Source organism: Homarus americanus, unplaced genomic scaffold (assembly GCF_018991925.1).
Source record: "Homarus americanus isolate GMGI-L3 unplaced genomic scaffold, GMGI_Hamer_2.0 scaffold18703, whole genome shotgun sequence".
In the NCBI taxonomy this organism is placed as follows: domain Eukaryota; kingdom Metazoa; phylum Arthropoda; class Malacostraca; order Decapoda; family Nephropidae; genus Homarus; species Homarus americanus.
In genome coordinates, this window is record NW_024749779.1 from 6,575,983 (window position 1) to 6,596,011 (window position 20,029).

General features: G+C 36.0%; 1 protein-coding gene across 3 annotated transcripts in view; it reads right to left on the reverse strand.

Annotated features, from left to right (window-relative positions):
- The window catches only part of LOC121853749 (E3 ubiquitin-protein ligase Nedd-4-like), a 68,295-nt gene extending 49,132 nt beyond the window's left edge, over positions 1 to 19,163 (reverse strand). For 2 of the 3 annotated variants that reach the window (XM_042348095.1, XM_042348093.1), the window contains exons 1-7: positions 19,025 to 19,163; positions 16,528 to 16,604; positions 13,637 to 13,727; positions 13,320 to 13,358; positions 12,793 to 12,953; positions 9,802 to 9,964; positions 1,142 to 1,287 (exon numbers count right to left, since the gene is read on the reverse strand). In XM_042348095.1, coding sequence (XP_042204029.1) covers positions 1,142 to 1,287; positions 9,802 to 9,964; positions 12,793 to 12,953; positions 13,320 to 13,358; positions 13,637 to 13,727; positions 16,528 to 16,604; positions 19,025 to 19,081 — 734 coding nt within the window. In that variant the 5' untranslated portion in view covers positions 19,082 to 19,163. The remainder of the gene's footprint in view (positions 1 to 1,141; positions 1,288 to 9,801; positions 9,965 to 12,792; positions 12,954 to 13,319; positions 13,359 to 13,636; positions 13,728 to 16,527; positions 16,605 to 19,024) is intronic. The other variant, XM_042348094.1, reaches the window with a different exon arrangement.
- Between the last annotated feature and the right edge of the window lie 866 nt (positions 19,164 to 20,029).

Here is a 20,029-nt window from a genome sequence, read left to right on the forward strand (position 1 = left end):
GGGGGAGGTGGTCGTGCCCAGTTTGATTTAATAGAAATAAGATTGTGGTCAGAAGATCCTAAGGGGACAGAAATTGAGTATGAATAGTGTGAGGGGTTAGAGGTAAATCAAAGATAAAAAATGTAAGTAAGTTGATCGTGTCAATCAGGAATGCGTGTAAGGTGTTTAATTATTTGTTCTAAATCATTAAGTCAGGAAAAAGAGTGCCTCAGCTCCACCTGGGTCATCCCTTGCAGAGCCAAGTCACTCTCTGTGATGTACATTGAAATCCCCTCGGTAGAGGATCTTGGTGTTAGGGTGTGTGGATTGCAACAACTCATGGCAAGAAATGAGATAGTCAAAGAGTTCGAAATAGTTGGTAGAGTTGGGAGAACAATATAGGAAACAAAAGAAATAGTCATAGTTGGTAGAGATATTTTGAGCCAGATAACATCATAAAGGGAAGATTCAAGATCCGTGAGTCGAGCTAGAGGTGTACGTGTGTTGCAGTAGGCCCATACACCTCCCTTAGAACAGAAAGAGGTATAAAGGTTGTAGTTGGAGACTTAAAAAGGTTTGGGTGAAGCTGCTTTGGTCAGTTGAAGTTCAGATACTAGTAAGAGGTCAGGGGAAGAGGTAAATAGATGGTGCTCCACAGAAGGAAAATTGGATCTCAGGCCACGAATATTGGAAAAATGAAGTGTGAAAAAAAAAAAAGATCTTCCAGCAACCGTGGTGACGTCAGTTGAGGCCTCGGTAATTTGATGATGATCAGGTCGTCCCTGGGGTTCACAACCTTCCCGACCAGTGGAACCCATCCGAGAAGGCCCCTCTTTAATATTATTGTCAACTGACATCATAGGAGAATAAAAGAATAGAAAGAATAGAACAGATCAAGAGTGAGTACAGTTATATATGTTGTGTTGTCAATAGTAAGAGAGACAATTGAGACCCTGCAATTGTGTGTAAATGAGGCAGAAAGTCAGATGAGCAACCTGGGACTTGGTCACAATTTTTTTGATGCCATATGGCAGCAGGGTCTACCATACCTTCCCAGAAGGTAGTACCTCCCTGTTTGGTAGCTGCCTAATACTTACTACAATCTAAAGCATCAGGGAGTTTTTGATTACCACATAATAATAATCTTGGGATAAAATTTTACCTGGTTGGTCTGTCCCACTGTGTAGTTCGAGCATTGTGATTAACATAGTAGGTTCGGCCATTCGCATCTTGTCGCTCTTCCCATCCATCTGGCAGTGGACTCTGGCCATCGTTGGGAACCAAAACTGGCTGTGAGGATAAATCAAACTTCAATATGATGGTTATCCCATCTTAACTGCAAAAATGACAACCTTTATCTTTTACAGTAACATATACAGTAAAGTACAGCTCTATATCAGAAGGAGTTTTAGTAACACAATTAACTTACAATAATTTCCAGTTTCTGGAGATTGAAAAGGTGTGAAAATTTGAGAAATTCTATTTAAATATATAAAAAATAGAGAAGTTGGGCTTGATAAATGCCATCTGCATGTCTAAAATTAAATAATTCAAAGAAACTTTCATATTTCACATTTGAAAAATACATACTGTATAATAGCACAGAGGCAGAATTCCTGATTCAATGTAATGGGTTCAATCCCAAGATCTGGCAAACATGGAAAAATACTACCTATCAGCTTTACCCTGTACTGGCCATAGTCCACCTTACTAATGAAATGAGTGTGGCAGCACTTATCCAGTGTCCTGGAATCCAGAATGCTCCAAAAACTGGTTATAATGGGGAACAAATTATTTAAAATGAGCGCCAAGTAATTCCCAAGTTGAGCGAGAATATTTCCAACCATATCACACCTGTGAGCTGTATGTTATGTTGAGGTAATTTTCTTTCCTTTTTTTTTTATACTCAGTTAAATGCACACATAATCCTAAACACAGAATTTGCAAAAAGAAAACAAAAATTATCATTAGGTATAAAGTTGTGGGTCGATGACCTGTGCCCAGGTGGGCTATTACCCGGAGAAGAAAAAAATATGTAAAGGTTTCCACAGTGAAGCTATGTGTGGAGAGGTCAGAGGATCCATAGCGGATCCCTGTTGCTAAGGTGAGCATCAGGGGTGACTGTGACACAGTCACAGTGCGAGATGCTTAGTTCAGACTCTCTGAAACTTTCCCCAGTACCCCAAAAATACCTCCATTTGATGACCTGTATTCTATAAAAAAAAAAATTATATATTTTTTTTCTAACAAACCTTTAGATGAACTACAGTATATAGGATTATTTGGAGAAAAAACGGCATTTCATACTTAATTAGAACGGATTTTATAGATTTCAGCATAAACATTTTTTTTTTCATAATAGAGTGAGTCCCCATGATCACTGTGTGTCCAAATATTTTGTTGAAGGATCTTTAATTAAAACAAACTTGTTAGTAATTTATTCTGGATCATTATGGTACCAAATTCATCTCTCAAACACAATTAGAACAGATACTGTTCAGTGATTAAAAGTTTATGCATTTTTTTTGCTAGAATTAAATATTTTCACTCATGACTGCAGCCCAATTATAATGGGAGAGTGTTTGTGCAAGATGCTTAGTTTAAACTCTCAGAAAACTTTCCTCAGTAACAAGAAAAATTTTGGGGATGAGAAATTTGTCTCAATACCTGGAAACTCAGTCATTCCTGGAAGAGCTCTGCACCAATTATTCTGTCTAACAGGGATATCATTGTACTGTACAGTATGTCAAATGGACTCTTGATTGTATTGGCAAGGTTTTGTGTTGAGGTAGGCTGAGATGGTCTGGGCAAGTGGAGAGAGCATTCAAGACCAACTGTGTCAAGAGAAGCATGAGTTTGAATGTAGAGAGGAGGAAAGCCCGGGTTGGACCAAGAATGACAGGTAGAAAGGTTGATAAATAATCTCATGATATAAAAACCTGACGAGAGAGGCTGCAAGAGATCATGCAGCATGGAAAACTGCTATTGGGTAATCACAGCTAACCCATGCTACACTCCTCGCCATTGCATTATGCGCGGGGTCATGACAGACATAAACAACAAGATGAAATATTTATAAAAAATTAGTCTGACAAGTTAACAAACTTCCAGTAGTCTAGAGGCCTCCCTTTTCTCTTGATACACTCCTGCAGGTGTAAAGGAACTGACTCTACCAAGTTGTGGAGTATTTGTGGGTCTAAACTATTCCACTCCTCAGAATGGCTTGAGAACGGTATTTGTGTCCTTGCCTTGTAGATGAAGCTTGACAATGCTCCACTTATTTTCTATCGGGTTAAGGTCAGGCAAATTGCTTGGCCAATCACTTATGAAGTCTACCTGACAGTCAATAAGCCATTGTATTACAGATTTTGCTGTGTGACATGGGGTACCATCCTGCATAAACACACCAGCGCAGCATTTTTCAAAAGACCCAGGCAAATAATCACAAAGCAGCTCCAAGTAGTTAAATTGGTTCATCATCACATTCCTAGGTAGCACAACAAGATCACCAGTTCCAAAGTACGAGAAGCAACCCCCCACACCATTAGTGACTAGGGATGCTTAACTGTGCTAAAAGTGAACTTGGGGTCAAGCGAATCACTCCCGGAGCGCCTGTACACATTAAAAGTACGACTTCCAGTAAAGGAAAACGTTGCCTCGTCACTCCACAGCACGTGCTGCCACTTGGTCCTATCCCACTGAGCGTTAGCCTTGGCAAAAGCGACCCTACGTTGCCTCTGGACAAGGGTGAGGAGTGGCTTCTTGCGTGCGCGGTGGCTGCGAAACTGCAGGTCGTCATGGATGCGGCGGTGAACGATCCTTACAGAAACATCACCTAGAAGTACAGGGATTTTTCTTTCAATTCCAACAATGACAGACTTGGATTAGCATCAAGTTGCCTCTCAAGAACAGTTAACGTGAGTTGGGAAGTTTTTCGAGCCTTCCCTGGCCGTCCGCTGTGCACTGGTATTGCCAACCAGCCGTCATCTAGAAATCGTTTAATCCAAATCTGAAATGATCGTTCACTCACACCAACAATTCTTGGTATTTCCTTTACAGGCTTCTTGCCCTTATGCAGAGTAATAATTGACGCTAGCTGCTCTTTTGTTAAATCTTTCCTCTTGGCCTTTGTGGTAAAAAAGCAAAGAAACAACTGGCATTGTGGCAATAAATGGGGGCAATGTCAGGGGGTAAAACTCATAAATCTTTGTTCACCAAATTTACTCGGGCAACTGGTGAAGATTTTGATTGCTTGCTGACATGTCCTCGCGTCTCCCATCGCTGCCCGACTTACAATGCCTGCCTCAGCCCCAGCTGGCTGGCATGGAAGGGTGTGAGACACTTCAGCAAAGATCACTTCCCGTCGGCCACCTCACACATAATGCAATGGCCAGTAGTTTAATATGTAAAATGGCAATAAAATGATGATGATAATGACAGGCAATGGGCTGGGCAGAAGAATGTGTATGTGAGATGAATTTCAATCGAAGAATCCGAAGAAATAAGCTTGGATGAAGTTGTGCGGTTAGGATTTATTATAACTTACAAGTGCTGTTACGTGGAAGAAGGCATATAGAATAAAAAAGATATTTCAAAATTTTATTTAGTTTTAGAGTGGCACATGGAATACTGAAGTAACAAAAGGCAATTAGAATATTTAATAAGTTTATCTAACTTTGAAATGGAGCAAGTAACATTACACCATCTAAATAAAAAATTATTCTTAATCTAATTTTGAGGAGGGGTGTATAGCTGTATATTATCTAAATACAATCAGAAAGTTTTAATTTGAATATAACTTTGAAGAAGGGCATGTCATTTTAGCTACTATTTCTATAAATAATTCTGCTGTAACAACTGAACCTCAGCAACAGCACAAAACACACTTCAACTATCATGCTCATACATCCAAGATGGGAGGCCAAAAACATAACATAAACAGGTCAGTGAAGAAGCTAGCACATGCCTCCATACCCATTAAGCAAAAGGATAAGACTTTACATGTAATTCATAAATTTAAAATTCTCAAATGCTCAATAATTGCAAAACAAAAATATCTTAGAACTATCACAGCCTAAAAAGCCTAAGACTAATAAAAACCCTTTTACAAAAATAGCCAGTCCACTCCAGGGGTGACACAGTACTATGATGAAAACAACTTAGCTCATTCTTAATTAACTTACTCTCAAACTGTTCATGTTTTATGGGTGCATGAGAAATGGTGAAAAATATTTTGGTAATGTGAACTACAGTACTTGTACAGAAACATTAATGATGACTGGTTCTTTATATATTTAAAAGGTAAAAACATGAATCATGGCATCCACTGACCATCAAGCCTGGAGGGAGATGTGTATCTTGGTATCCATTAAACCTTACTCAAAAATGGAATACTGCACAAAGATGGAAAAGACACTTCCATAAATTCCATATGGAACAGTATATGAGCTGACCAAGTACATCACTACCAAAAATATTTATCATAATGCATCACTACTTCTGGATTAGCAAACCAAGACAACAAAATAAATCTTGAATTTTTTATATCTACTACTGGAGTACACTAGCCTTCAGATAACCAAAGTGGACCAACCTGTACGCTGCACTTTTTCCGAAAGGCAGTGAACTGTAAAATGACGTAAGCATAAAATGGGGAACCAACTACAAACTAGTCCATAATCTTAGTAATCATTAAGATAAAGATACTGGGTGCCAGAAAGAGATATTCATCAGATTGACAATTCAATAATTAAACTGATACTGTTCTTCAGACAAGTGAAGGGGCATAAGAATGACTAATGGCAGTTCTCGACATAAACAGTATTAAAGAACAGATCATGCAAGCCATGGAGCCACAAGTCTCCTGACATAACAGGTATCTAAAATTTACAGATCCTAAGCTCAAAGTATGAAACTTAGGTTTTGGCATCAGCAGGGAATGCACAAAAATAAGATGCTTGGAGTTTTAATGAGACATGGTGTGCATGGCAGTAGAAGACATATCTTGAATAAATGCAGAAGCATATTATACTGTACACCAAACTATATATTCCTATCTAATTGCCAATTCCAAAACATGATATACTTCTCATAAAATTATTACTGTATATCTTAGCTTAGTCAAAAATTTACACCCCACACACACATTCTCCTAACTTGGACCGTCTAAAAAAAAATTTGAAAACTACATATTCAACTAAACCTATAAGCAAACCATGTTTTATCTGATGTTATTCCTACAAGTGAAATATGCCTGAACAGCCATCTGCAAATTCCTTTGACTATTATCAAGTTTCTAGGAGGTGCTTGCCGGAATATATATCCAGCTAGGGGTAACACTTATTCTAAAATAAAGAGAGAAACAAGTCTGCAACTGCTATTTTCTGTAGTGAAACTGCTGTGATGGATCCATTAACCCTTTCACCGCATAGCTCTACTTTCTTCACCTTTTTATTTTTGTCCTTCAACGCGTAAATCGACTTTAGTCCACATTCGTAAAAAAAAAAATTCTGTTAACGCATAACTCGACTACAGTCCTTCAGGGTTTGAATTATGCGCCGGCCCAGTAGATGATGCCACCTAGCGGCAACTGGGGCAGCTCCCGCCATCAAAACACTAGGAGTCAACATTGCTGCTCTGTGTTTCACCCAGTTTCTCCATTTTTATGACTAACTTTTTATATATACACTGTATATGTATATATAATGTTAGTATTTATTCTATAGATTCAATACTAGCACTTGGAGTGTGATAATCATTAAATTAGAAGGGAAATGAACAAGGTAAATTGGGAAGTGAAAATATTTCTTGCATATGCCATGATGGAAAATTATGTGACCTTATTTATTCATTTTTTTAGGGATGGGTATTTTAAAAGTTTACGAGTGTGCTATATGAAATATTTATTAGAAAGCGGTAGTACAAAATGAACAGAGGAGAAAGGAAACATAATATGAGAGGAAATAGAGCGACACATAACCAGAGAGCCAAACATGGCATATTGAGACGGGTTTTCCGATACTTCGTGTTTTTCTTTGCCTTTCAGAAATGTCTGGAATAAGTGAGTGAGTAAGGCGTGTAAAATGTGAAAGGAAAATCAAGTTTTTATGGATATATATATGAATTTATTCTTTAGCGATATATATATTCCCAAAGGTGGTTTACTTCCTTGTCTTACAATAAACTTCATCTTTGAAATCTTAATTTACATTGTGTTCTCGTCCAATAAATAACAAGTGCAATAGAATAACAAGTCTATTACGATCTTTTATTTCATTTACCCACTAACAATCTCGTCTGTGCACAAGTGATTTTTGCATTTGCCCCAAAGATATAGTTTCAATATATATATATATGTATATGAATAATGATCAGTAAAATAAAATTATGTGACTTCAATGGAAGATAAACTATTTATCGTTGCAGTTTACACTATCTGACATATCTACTTATGATATTGCCCATTATTATGAACACAGAAAAATCTTAATTATTCGTAAATTATTACTTTATGACTTTTTATTTGTTAAATATGGATTCCTCATGTGATTTCCAAAAAAAAAAAAAATAGTTAAAACGTTAATGTAAGCATTTAAATTTTTAGTGACTTTTGGCGCTTATTGGGGAATACCGCCGAAATTGGCCAATGTGGTGAAAGAGTTAATTGGACTGGGCTGAATTTCTGAGAACAGCTACAGTACTTCTCAACACTTTTCCAATAATATCCATCAGACTTTTTATGATTATCAAATGCTATAATAACCAAAAAAATCCTTCTTTGATGATGATTATAACTTTATCAGAGAAAAAAGGAATCTTCACAAAGAACAATCAGGTCTGGAACCAATGCAGGCAAATACTGTAATCTTGGAGTAAAAAGTAACAACATCTCATGAGTGGAATTAGATATCCTTGCCATGGATTCATAAGTTCCCTGAGAACATGGCCAACTTCTCCTCTCTCTAATTCATAAGATTAATACCACTCCCACAAGTTATTCATATAAAACAACATATAAATAAAATAAAAAATCAACTGTGGACAGCTTCCAGAAACACTGCAGCTAAGTAACAACAAAGTGCCCTCACCAACAACCATTCCCATCTGCCCTCGTTACACAGTTTTATAATGACTGAGCCATATACACAAACAGCAATTCAATGTCCACTGCTCCTGTTTTCTTTAATCTACACAAACAAAGATCCCAAATATTAGATTATATATTCTCCTTCATCCCAACTGATCTTTCCATTTTCCCCATCTAAGGAGTCATCAATTGTTTTATTCAACCTAATCTCTTTTATCCTCAACCCAATCTAAAATCAGCTTAATTTGAACTGATCTGTTCAGGCTAACTTTTGTTGAATGGTTTATCTATACCATTTCCCAAATATTTCAAATTTTACAACCTCACTCCTGCTTGATGAAATTTAATGCCCTTTCTTCACACGATAATTTTGCTGTTTGTGTTTTCTGGGGAGTTATATACCCATAATACCCACAGAATTAAGCATCCATATCACACAAGTCCTAAGAAGTGCATCAGAGACCTTTCCCCATCATCAATGACCCCATACTCATCTATACAGCCTCCAAAGATTGGTGAAAAAAATCATATTGGAGATCTCAAAACAGCAGTAAGATATACCATTCACAAAAGATAACCCCAATTTTATTTTCAGTTTAATAATGACATCATGACATTCATAACTTAGATAATTTATCAGGCGCAACCAGAAATGTACACTACAGGTATATGGTCTGCCATAATGCACATCCAAGTTCTTGCACTGACAGTGTTGATATGTATATGCCAACCTCTCTCTCCCCAAAGAGAATGTTATACTACTACTCACTGATGAAACCCAAGGAAGACAACATTACAGGATGGTTTAAGTGTTTGTGTACTTTTAGCAAATGAATACCTTCTTCAAATTACAAGACAGTTCATTAGCTACAATAATTTAAATACAGAAGTTAAAAACTACAGTATTTCTTTTGTTACTTATCGCTACCCTTAAAAAATAAATAAAATAAAACAAAAAATAAATAAATAAATATATTGCAGTTTTAACACCTTTACACACTATCAACAATTATAAATACAGGTTGACAATCCCTTATCCGAAATCCCTGGGGCCAGAGGCATTTCGGATTTCAGAATTTTTCGGTTTTCAGAATGGTTAGGTTTTTTTTTTTTTTAATGTGTATTAGCCCACCCGGCATAGATCACTGACCCACATCGGGGGAAACTATAATAAAATAAATAATAATTCATAGGTCTAGGTCGTGTTTCTCACTTTTGATCTTTTTTTCATTCTTGTATTTCTTTATTATTATTATTTTATTATTACAGTATTATTGTTATTATTATTATTATTATTATTATTATTATTATTATTATTAATTTTATTATATTTTATTATTATTATTATTATTGTTATCATTATTTTATTTTGGTGTATTTTTATTAAAATTTTTATTTACTATGAATAATTATTATTATTATAATTATTATTATTATTACATTTTTGCCACCCAGGCCCCGATGTGGGTCAGTGATCTATGCCTGGGTGGGCTAATCCCTGTTTTAAAAAAAAAAAAAAAAAAAAAAAAATCGGTTTTCAGAGCTTTTCGGTTTTCGGAATTTCGGATAAAGGGTTGTCAACCTATACAGTAACTGGCTTTTCAGTCTTAAACATATTAATTCCTTCATAAAGAATATTAAAAAGGAAAAAAATTTAAATAAATTCTAGTGTCAACTTCAATAAATTCTAACTTTACTTTGCCTATTTATTATTAAGAGAGGCAAGGAATTCTCACCTGTGCGGGGGACTCTTCATGGCCACTACCGTTGTCGATGCTCACCACTTCCCAGCCAGCCTCCTCTGGAGTCTGTTCTCCGGATGCTCCACTGCTGCTAGCTCCATCATCCACTACATAGGCAACATATAACTGAAGATGACCTTTCACTCGTGACCGCGTACTGTAAAAATAATCCCATTTACTGTATACACTGGAAAGAGGTCAATAACATTTTAAGCACCCCAGTTCAATTGTCTGGTTATGGTAAAGGTAGAAGGAAAGCATGATATGAGAAGGCAATCTCAATACTGTATACAATATTGTCCCTGGAAAAGACGAAGGATTAAAATACTGTAAGAAATCCAATTTTATGTTCAATGGAGAATGACTGGTGACCTGATACATCACATGTTAGAACAGCTCTAGACAGACTTCGTCTTGCTAAGAACAGGGATGAAGTATTCGTAATAGGTATTCAAATACATTCAATTACAGCATATCTCTCTCTCTCTCTCATGAAGCAGGGAGTGTATGCATATGGCAACTGTATTACAATTTCATTTGGCTTTTATTTACTGGTCTGGTACTACAGTATTTTCTGTTGTAACATATTTATTGGTATTGGTACTGTATACAAGAAAACTGTGGCTACTGAAGGAAAATACGCACACAAGGTTTTTCCTAAATACTCCCTGCTTAAGTGGGAATGAGTCTTATATGGCCGTGCATCTTATATGGCGTAACGTAAGGTGCTGCACCCAGAAACATTCTGGTGATGTGGGCTAGTGTCGGTCTGTGCAAGATGCATTGTTTAGACTCTCAGAAACTTTTCCCAATGCCTGGAAAAATTTCGGGGATGTGGGATTTTCTGTGTTTGAGAGAGTCGTCTCATCACCTGTAAATCTCTCATTCCCGGAAGAGTTCTGCACCAATTGTTTGGTTAACGGGGATATCACTGCACTGCTATCAGTACAAAACAATTGAACAACACTGACCACATCACTAAAAACACGTCTGGTCATCATCATATGTCCGCTTCGAGGGTAAGGGTGGAGTGGAGACATCAACCTGAGTCCCACACAGACTTTGGGGAGTCTGAAGAATGGGGACTGGAGATGTAGCCTTCACCCTGACTTTCAATATGGTGAACAAAATGATTGCCAGACAGTTTCAAAGTTACACTGCTCACTTCACAGTCACAAAAATGAGGTAATAATGATGGGGACTCAATTCTTTTATGAAAAAACATAAGAAATGTTATGATGGAGGCACGGTAGGGGATTCGTGGGTCTTATGTTACAGACCTGACCTGATATAATGTCAGGTGGAGGTAGGGCGGGGGATCAGTGTGTCTTATGACCAGAACATGTCTTGAATAAAGACGAAAGCTAAGGGATTTTTGAGGCGCAAGGTTGCAAGCAAATTTATTCACAACATCTTCTCTTATTATGTTTGAGAAATAAAATTGGTAGTGTAATGATCCTGAATAAATTGTCTACAAGACTGTTCCAATAAAATATTCTTAAACAAAATATTTGACATGAAAGATGTGGACTCAAATCTTTTATGAAAAAATGTAAGGAATGTTTATCCCGGAGTCTATAAAATCAGTTCTCATTAAGTTAGAAACACCATTTTTTACAAAAATAATCCTGAATTGTTTATCTAAATGTTTGGTTAAATAAATACAAATATAAAAATGAATAAAATACAGGCCTACACATGAAGGTATTTTGGGGGCACCAAGCCCCAAAAGAAAATATTTATGGCGAGCAAAAAAGTGTATAAACCTTTATTCACAGCATTTGTTCTATTTGTGTTAAGAGAAATGAATTTGATACCATAACGATCATGAATAAGTTCTCTACACGACTTTTCTAATAAAAGATTCTTAAAGAAAAATTTTTGACTCAATATAATGATGGGGCCTCCATTCTTTTTTATATAAAAAAAAATAATAAATATTGATATTGGAGTCAATAAATCAGTACTAAATAAGCGAAAACACCACTTTTTTTACCGAAATTATCCATAACGGTTGTTCTAAAAGTTTGGATATATAAATATATTTCAAAAAACGCATTTCACACAGAGCTGTATTAATTTACGCAAACAGCGCTGTACAAATATAATATATTTTAAATAATGTAAAGAAAATAATGTATACTACAGTACACTATGCCTCCCAAGTTCGCGGATTTTTACTTCACGTTTCTCAGTTATTCGTGGATGACACCCTGGATGTACCCAAGAATGTCGGTGGGTAGTTCTAAAGTTGCCGGCATTTTCGCGGCTGGGACAGGGAGCCATTCGTTCTAGAGACACTAATTTCCTTTACCTGTATTGCAAAATATGTGTAGTGTGTGTGTGTAGACACACACACTACACATACGTACAAATAAATAATAATGGAAAAATACTCTCACAAATACAGTAATAGGAACAAATTTAATAAAAATGTGAGTCTACCCTCAAGTCCGTGCTCTATTACATCCCCAACACCCAGAAACGTTCTGAGGAAGTGGGCTACTGTGCGTCTGAGCAAGATGTCTACTGGTAGTCTAGACACTCGGAAAGTTTTTCCGGTAACCGGAAAAGATCCAGAGAAACAGGAATTTTTCTGGGGTTGAGAAAGTCATCTGGTTAGCCAGAAATCTCTCATCCCCGGAAGTGCGCTGCACCAAATGTTCCAGCTAACAGGGATATCACTGCATGTATGTTGTGTTGTCAAAGTAAGATAAACACCTGAGACCCCGCAGATCAGCAATCTGGGACTTGGTCTCAATTTTTCTGGTACGTACCATATGGCAGCAGGGTCTCCCATTAGACAACACGTTATGCTTCCAGGCGGTAGTACCTGCTGACTACCTACTACAATGCACTTCATCAAAGCCATGGTATTGAATCGTGTTATATCAAGGGTCTACTACTATAGTATATTAAAATTAGGCAGGAAAATACAAATTATTTCAATTCAATTTAAATTAAGATATTAAATAAAGAAAATACCTTCTGGGCTGAAGTCTGTAGTGCCGATGAGGAATCTGTCTGCCCTCTGACTCACGTGGCAGGTTTATTAAGGGTAATTCTACCAAACCCAAGAAGTCATCACGAGTCAAACGGTTTTCATCAAACACCTCTAACACAAGCTTGTGTTCTGCTGGCTTCACCTACATACACAAAATAATCACATGAGTTTCTCCTAATAGTAAATGATATTAGTGTTTAAAAGTTTTGAAAAAAATATCTAAATACATTACTTGTTCTTAATACCTTTTCATATTTCATTTCTGATGTTGAAACCAGATTTGTATAGGAAAAAGAAAAATGAAAGGCTGTGAAAACAGCTCAATAAACATAATATAATTTAAAATCAATTGTACCATTAGTGAAACTCATTTTTGTAACCTTTTACAACCAAATTGAAAATGTCCTTCAAAAATCTCTTAAGTTTCACACATCATTTGTACATCATAATACTGTACAGTATAATTACTGAACTCTATAACATATGATACTCATACTGTTACACTTACTCTAAATACAAATTCTTCATCCCATCGTGGATTTAAAGTCTGGAAAATAAAACAAGATCAGATATTAGAGAAATTGAATTACCTGTATAAGGAAATCATCTGTACTGTCTCAACACAACAACATACTGTATTCAGGATATTCAAACAAATCCTTCTATAGATCATTTTTACTTTCACATTCAGAACAAAATAACTTTGTATTACAGGGAAAAAGATAACACAGCTATAAACAACTTATAAATTTAACTAGATTAATTTTACTTCACAGCAAAACCACTGAATAAGATCACATTTCAAATGAAAGCAGAAAGTTTTACCTTTTTCTTTGTTTTGGTGAGGACACAGTCAACAACATCATCAGTTCCATTTGTTGTCACATTCACTAACTCAATTTTGACATAGGGATCACTGAAAGAAGTTGACAATGAATTAAGAACAAGATCAATCATACACCAAACATTTCAACTCTGAATGGGAAAACTGGAATAATTCAATTTAACATTACAAATGCAATAGATAGCCAGCCATCTCAATATAAACCTAGATTATTGCTCTAAATCTAATGTTTTTGATAAAAGATATTACCAAGGATCATGTAAACGTTCCATTAGATGACACTGCACTGCTCTCTCATTAATTTCAACACCCTAGACTGCTTGTACAAGAACCAACTAATTCACAATAATTCGTTGGCAGTTAGCACAATCTGCAGCAGTCTATACAGTATCACCAAAAAAAATTCTGGCAAAATCACATTCTGACATATAAACATACAGCAGCGATAAATGCAGAGCTCAAAAGAAAATTACAGCATATGAGGGATTGATGCTATACAGTGGTCCCTCGGTTAACGAAATTTCGGTTAACGAATTACCTTCCATAAGAATCTTCATTTCGGTTAACGAACAAAAATTCGGTAAATGAAATTCTTACGAAAATGTTTCGACATGCATTGGCTTGCTCACCAGCTGGAAGATTAGTCCGCCAATACAGAAATCGGTTCTAGGGCTTACATTCGTTAAAATTGGAGTAAATATCAAGGATGTACTATTCAATAATTGTCCAAGTTTTATATTAAATTTTTTAGTCATTTTAACACTTATTTAACATAAATGCAGTACAGGGAACTAGTTTTTGGTGCGCCCAACAGCCACTTCACTCACCCACCAAGGCCTCAGTTTGTATCTCTGTTCAGTGGAGGAAATATCTTGCTTGTGGGTCTCTTGAACATTTTTACGTTTTTACAGTACAGTACAATTATTGGTCATTCTGAAATTTATTCAACATATTGACAATATATAGTGCAGTGCAGTGTTGATTTCAAGAAAATAATCTTGAATTACACTTAGTGAGCTTAAAATTTTATGGGTGAAATGACGGCATCAAGCATGGGGTGACTTCTCTTCCACCCCCACTTCCTTCTCTTCTCCCTTCTCCTCCACCCCGACTTCTAATTCCCATCATCATCATCATCAACCAGGAGCCTTTTACATGCACACCTCAAAGTAAGTGTACTTTACTGCATTTTTTTTTACTTTGTATGTAATTTTCGGTGAGCTGGAACCAATTACCCCAAATCCCATTGAAACGACGGTTTCGGTTAACGAACGACCTTCTGGAACAAATTGTGTTCATTAACCGAGGACCACTGTAATCCATTTTTATAGTCTGGTATACAGTACAGTATTCAGCTAACTTATATCTAAGATACCTGTTTGATGACACCAGCTTGCCTATCTCCTTTTTGTAGTTATTACTTTACCTCTGAGCTGGACCACTCTATTTTTAAAAGAAAAGAGATTCTGATGGAAGTCTTTTTCTGTAGAAGTGTGGATGAACATAAGATTGTGTGACAATAGACAGCACCTGGCTTAAGTTATGGCACCATGACTCTTTGGTTTAATTTGACCAATTCTGTATCAATTTCAAAAGTTATGTGAAAAAATTTACAGGGGGTTCTGTTACTGAGGACCTTCTTAAGTCGGATTTATACGTAAGTTGGAAAACATGCTATGTAAAATCACTTAATTTAAGACAAAAGGATTAATAGAATGACAAAATACAGTAAATGAAAGTAAAAAATAAGTCATCAGATACAATAAATTTCAAGTTTAACCCCGTTCGTATCAGCGGGCATTCGTAACTCAGGGACTCCCTGTACACAGTACTACAGTATTATTTTTACTAATATAAATAAATAAAAATAAAGATTATAAAGGTAGCTATATGAGACTAATTATTTATTAACTCACTTCTGGCAAATGTAATTTTTCATTTAAATTATGTATGCAATGACTTCTTTTATTTTGTTATTTAACCCTTTAGAAGGCACCAATACTCTTAGGTATTTCACTCTGGCTAAAACTAGACAATTTTGCTCACCTGAGAGAAATCCCTGCCCTCTAAAAGGTTAAAAAGTATAACATACATTCAAATGAGTTTGTGTGAGTGATGCAATGTGTGGAAGCAAAATATGAGGTAGTCTCCTGATAGACCTAGGATGAAATGGATGACCCAAGACCCACTTAACTGGAAAATCCTGAAAACTGGTTTGGTCTTGGTCCCAAGAGTTCTGAATTTAAGGGTCTATACCAGTGGTTCCCAACCTCAGGTCACGACCCAAATCAGGGTCATGGGGTGTCCTCAGTAGGGTCGCGAGGGGCCTTCAGACAATTTAAAATATAGTATTTATCACAGTCACACAAATTTTTGCGTAACATTCAAGCTGTAGAATATATTATATGCCTGAGGGTCACGATACCGTATTGTTGGGAAATTTAGGGTCGCAGCCAAAAAAGGTAGGGAATCACTGGTCTATACCATACCTGTAATAGTTTTTACTGTAAAGTGTGCTTACAGGAAATATTATTGTGTTTTCCAGTTTAACATATACAGTACATAACGTCAGTGTGATGCTTGGCTTCATCCTCGTGCAGTAAACATTGTCAGCCACGCTGAGTCTGTCTAGCAAGTTCTAAAACGTACCAACTGACCACAGAGTCAATAGCAGATAACGCTTGACATTTTCAATTGTAATTTATGACAAACTCATTTAATCTGGTATGGAAATAAATTTAAAAACCTGAAATGGTGTATGTTGCAAGACCCCTTCTGAATCCAAAAAAATCAATTACCTAATTATCATGTTACAAGTTTTCAAATGTGTATACAGTATAGTGCAGTAAATGAAAACTCCACTTTAACTCACCTTGCACCAAATATATCTTTTTTTGCTAGACCACTACCACCTATAACACGCAATCGCAGCAATTTTGTTGGTTCAATCTGTGAAATAATAAAATAACACACATATACTTAGTGGCTTAATGCAAAATTTCCCTGAACATCAAAATGTTATGAGTAGTTTGCTACTTTTATGAATACAGTACAACTTACTAATGCATGTAAGACCAATTATACTATGGACACAAAAACTGCAAAAGTTCAATACTGTACTGTACTAAATCATTGCAAATAATCTGCAAATCTGACTTCTAAATTTTCCTAGCAAATAATCAGCTTGAAAAATATGAACTGGTCCCCAAATAGTACTGTACAGTATTTAAATTCAAGGACTATTATCACCAAGACAGATTTACTTAAAACTAAGTCATATTAACATTAAACACTCACCAGTAATATTAAGCGAGATTTATCTTACACTTATTATTCTACAATTATTAGTTGTGATTGCATTTAAATTTAAGCTCTCGCCATAGGTGAGGGTTTGGTCGCCAAAATGGAGGGCCGGATACTTTGAATTTTGACATTACTTCAAATTCGCCAAACAGAAAGTCACCAAACTGGAGGGTTTACTGATAGTAATTTAAATTAGGTTAGGTTTAGTAGGTTAGTTTTCTTCATTTTATGAATGAAGAATTATACTTTATAGCGGTCTTTAAAAAAATAATAAAACAAACCATCACGTGATCCCAGAAAACATACTACAGCTCCTCCCCGACTTACGACAGGGTTAGGGACCCAAATCCAGGTCGTAAGTCGAAAATGCTTAAATAATACATAGAAAATTAAAAATGGGTGTCTCTTTTTCTTCTCAGCACCACAAAACTCTCACTTTTAAGCTTGCCAGCCATTTTAAAGAGAATTACAAACGAAAATTTTGTCAGTACACAGCGCAATCACTGACTTTGGGACTCGAAAATACGTAATTTAACAAAATTTTGGTACGACTGAGGCGGTCATATGTCCGGGTGGTAGTAAGTGGAGTAGGTCGTAAGTGGAGTAGGTCATAAGTGGAGTGGGTCGTAAGTGGAGTGGGTCGTAAGTGGAGTAGGTCGTAAGTGGAGTAGGTCGTAAGTGGAGTGGGTCGTAAGTGGAGTGGGTTGTAAGTGGAGTGGGTTGTAAGTGGAGTAGGTCGTAAGTGGAGTAGGTCGGAAGTGGAGTAGGTCGGAAGTGGAGTAGGTCGGAAGTCAGGGAGGAGTTGTAGTATATGGCAGACAAAAGTCGCTCCTCCCAAGACGTTAAACATACCGGGTTGGTGAAATTAAGTCAAATGTATTTCCTCCAGAATTTTAGGTCGGTTTCTTGAGGCAAAATAACTTTTGTCTTCATTGGAGAATTTTTTTAAGGATGGATCATTTTTGTCAAGTATTTCCAAAAACTTTAAGATTTCATAATTGACCATGGATTTCTACAAGCAGTAACTGTGAGATGAAAATAATAATGGCGTCTGACAGCAGTTGGACGAGCCACATCCATTACCCGAACACAGAAATTGCAAAATTCACATCAAGCACAACGTATTGATCATGCACTTCTAATTGCCATGTGGTAAAAAAAACATACATGTTCTATATTAAATTTGGTAAAGGTTAAGTTTCGGACCATAATCCTTCTGGTGATGAAGCCTAGATTTTTCTGATGGTTTTTGATGTCTTATTTGATTTTGATATTGATTTTCGTTGGAAATCACTCGTTTTTTAGACAGCCCTCCCCTTCCCTCCCCCACACAGCCAAAACAAGTGATCATTCTAGTTTATTTCATTATTAGGATAAAACCACCATGTTATATTATGTTCATTGTTGTTTCCTCTTTGAATTGTTACAACATAAGCTTTTGTGTTATTTCAGATATGTAGTGAAATGAGTCAAGTAAAGCTTGGATGTAGGGACCAAGTGTTTTATTCACCACATTGGGGAATACTGCCAAAATTGGCCGACGAGGTGAAAGGGTTAGGTATTGGATGTCTTACTGATAAAATTAAAAAAAAATACACCAGTTTAGTAGTGGTCTTGCTCCTTAGTATACTTACTATATAGGTCATGCAAATGAGCTTCAACATTACCCTTTTCCCTCAATAGTTGTGCAAGAGCTTTAGTATTAGCCTCTATCCTACATTGCCTTTATTCGTAATTTATTATGAAGTCAATTACTGCAAAATTTAGTGTCCCTAAAAGGAGTAACACACAATAGGCCCACACACAGCCAAGGTTAACAAGTATACTGTCAAAGGCACTGTCAACATGACTGACTGTCCTTACTAGTTCCTCTTAAAAGTAATATTGAGCAAATTAAACACTTTGCCAGTAAAACACTGAATCAGGAACAGGTATTCATTCCTACGAACATCCAATTACTGTCCTCAGTGACCTATACTACCTAAATCATGTAATGACGACTGTATGTCCACTAAAAAATAAAAACAAACATTCAACAATGTCTTTGACTTATATACCACACTTACCTGTCCTTCATAACTGGGCTGAGGAACGTATCCTACAACACGTCCAGTATTAGCCATTCCCCCATCAGCTAGATTTTGCTAATATCTATAAAATAGCAATTTTTCCCTATAACCCTTCCTGCCTTAATCACTTGACAAGTTGAATGAATAAGTACTGAAACTCACCAAATATTCTCGCTGGAAACCTCAAAAAGCATCAACACCTCTTTCATGCACGCAACAACAATCTATACCTTAAAAAGAAGAATTGGTATTTTACTTGAAATACGTTAGCAGATTTTATAAAACCTTATCAAAATTAATATGCTGCTTTTAAAAGGGAGATATATGAATTTAATTTATACAAAAAGTTGTACGTACCATACTAAGGCAAGTGTATAAAAGAATCGGGTTCTTTATAGAGTAGGATCCTTTGGCCTCGCTCAGTTCCCGTCACTTATACCAACCCTTGTAAACAGACGATGAACACAGTATTCCACAATCTACTTCGGATTTTTCCTATTTACTCTTGTAATCTTGTGCATGGCTTATATTGTTATAACTAATTCATTTAATGGATTATTATTTTAGCCATTTATATTTAGATGAATACATTACAGTAATGCATTGTACAATAGAATAAATAATAAGTTATCAATATGTGTTATTCATTGCACAAGTAACTGCCACCTTAAATCACGTGCTCAGTCGTAACGTGTGACGTCATATTAAGAAATACCTTGATAAGCGGAACTGGGATGTCATGAATGTTGTTAGGAAATTCTAAAAAAATAAATAATAATCGCGTTTACGAATGCACTACTGTGCGTTTTCAAACTAAATATCTTATAAACAGTGAATATGTGCTTAACAAAACCATTCTTTTCTTTTCAAATATTTAATCGACAATACAGGGTTTATTATATGTGTGCAAGAAGTAAATCTATTACTGGATGCAGATGATTGGACATCGAAGTAAAATCCCTCTATTTAATATGGGGGTAAAATTAATGCGTAATATTTACT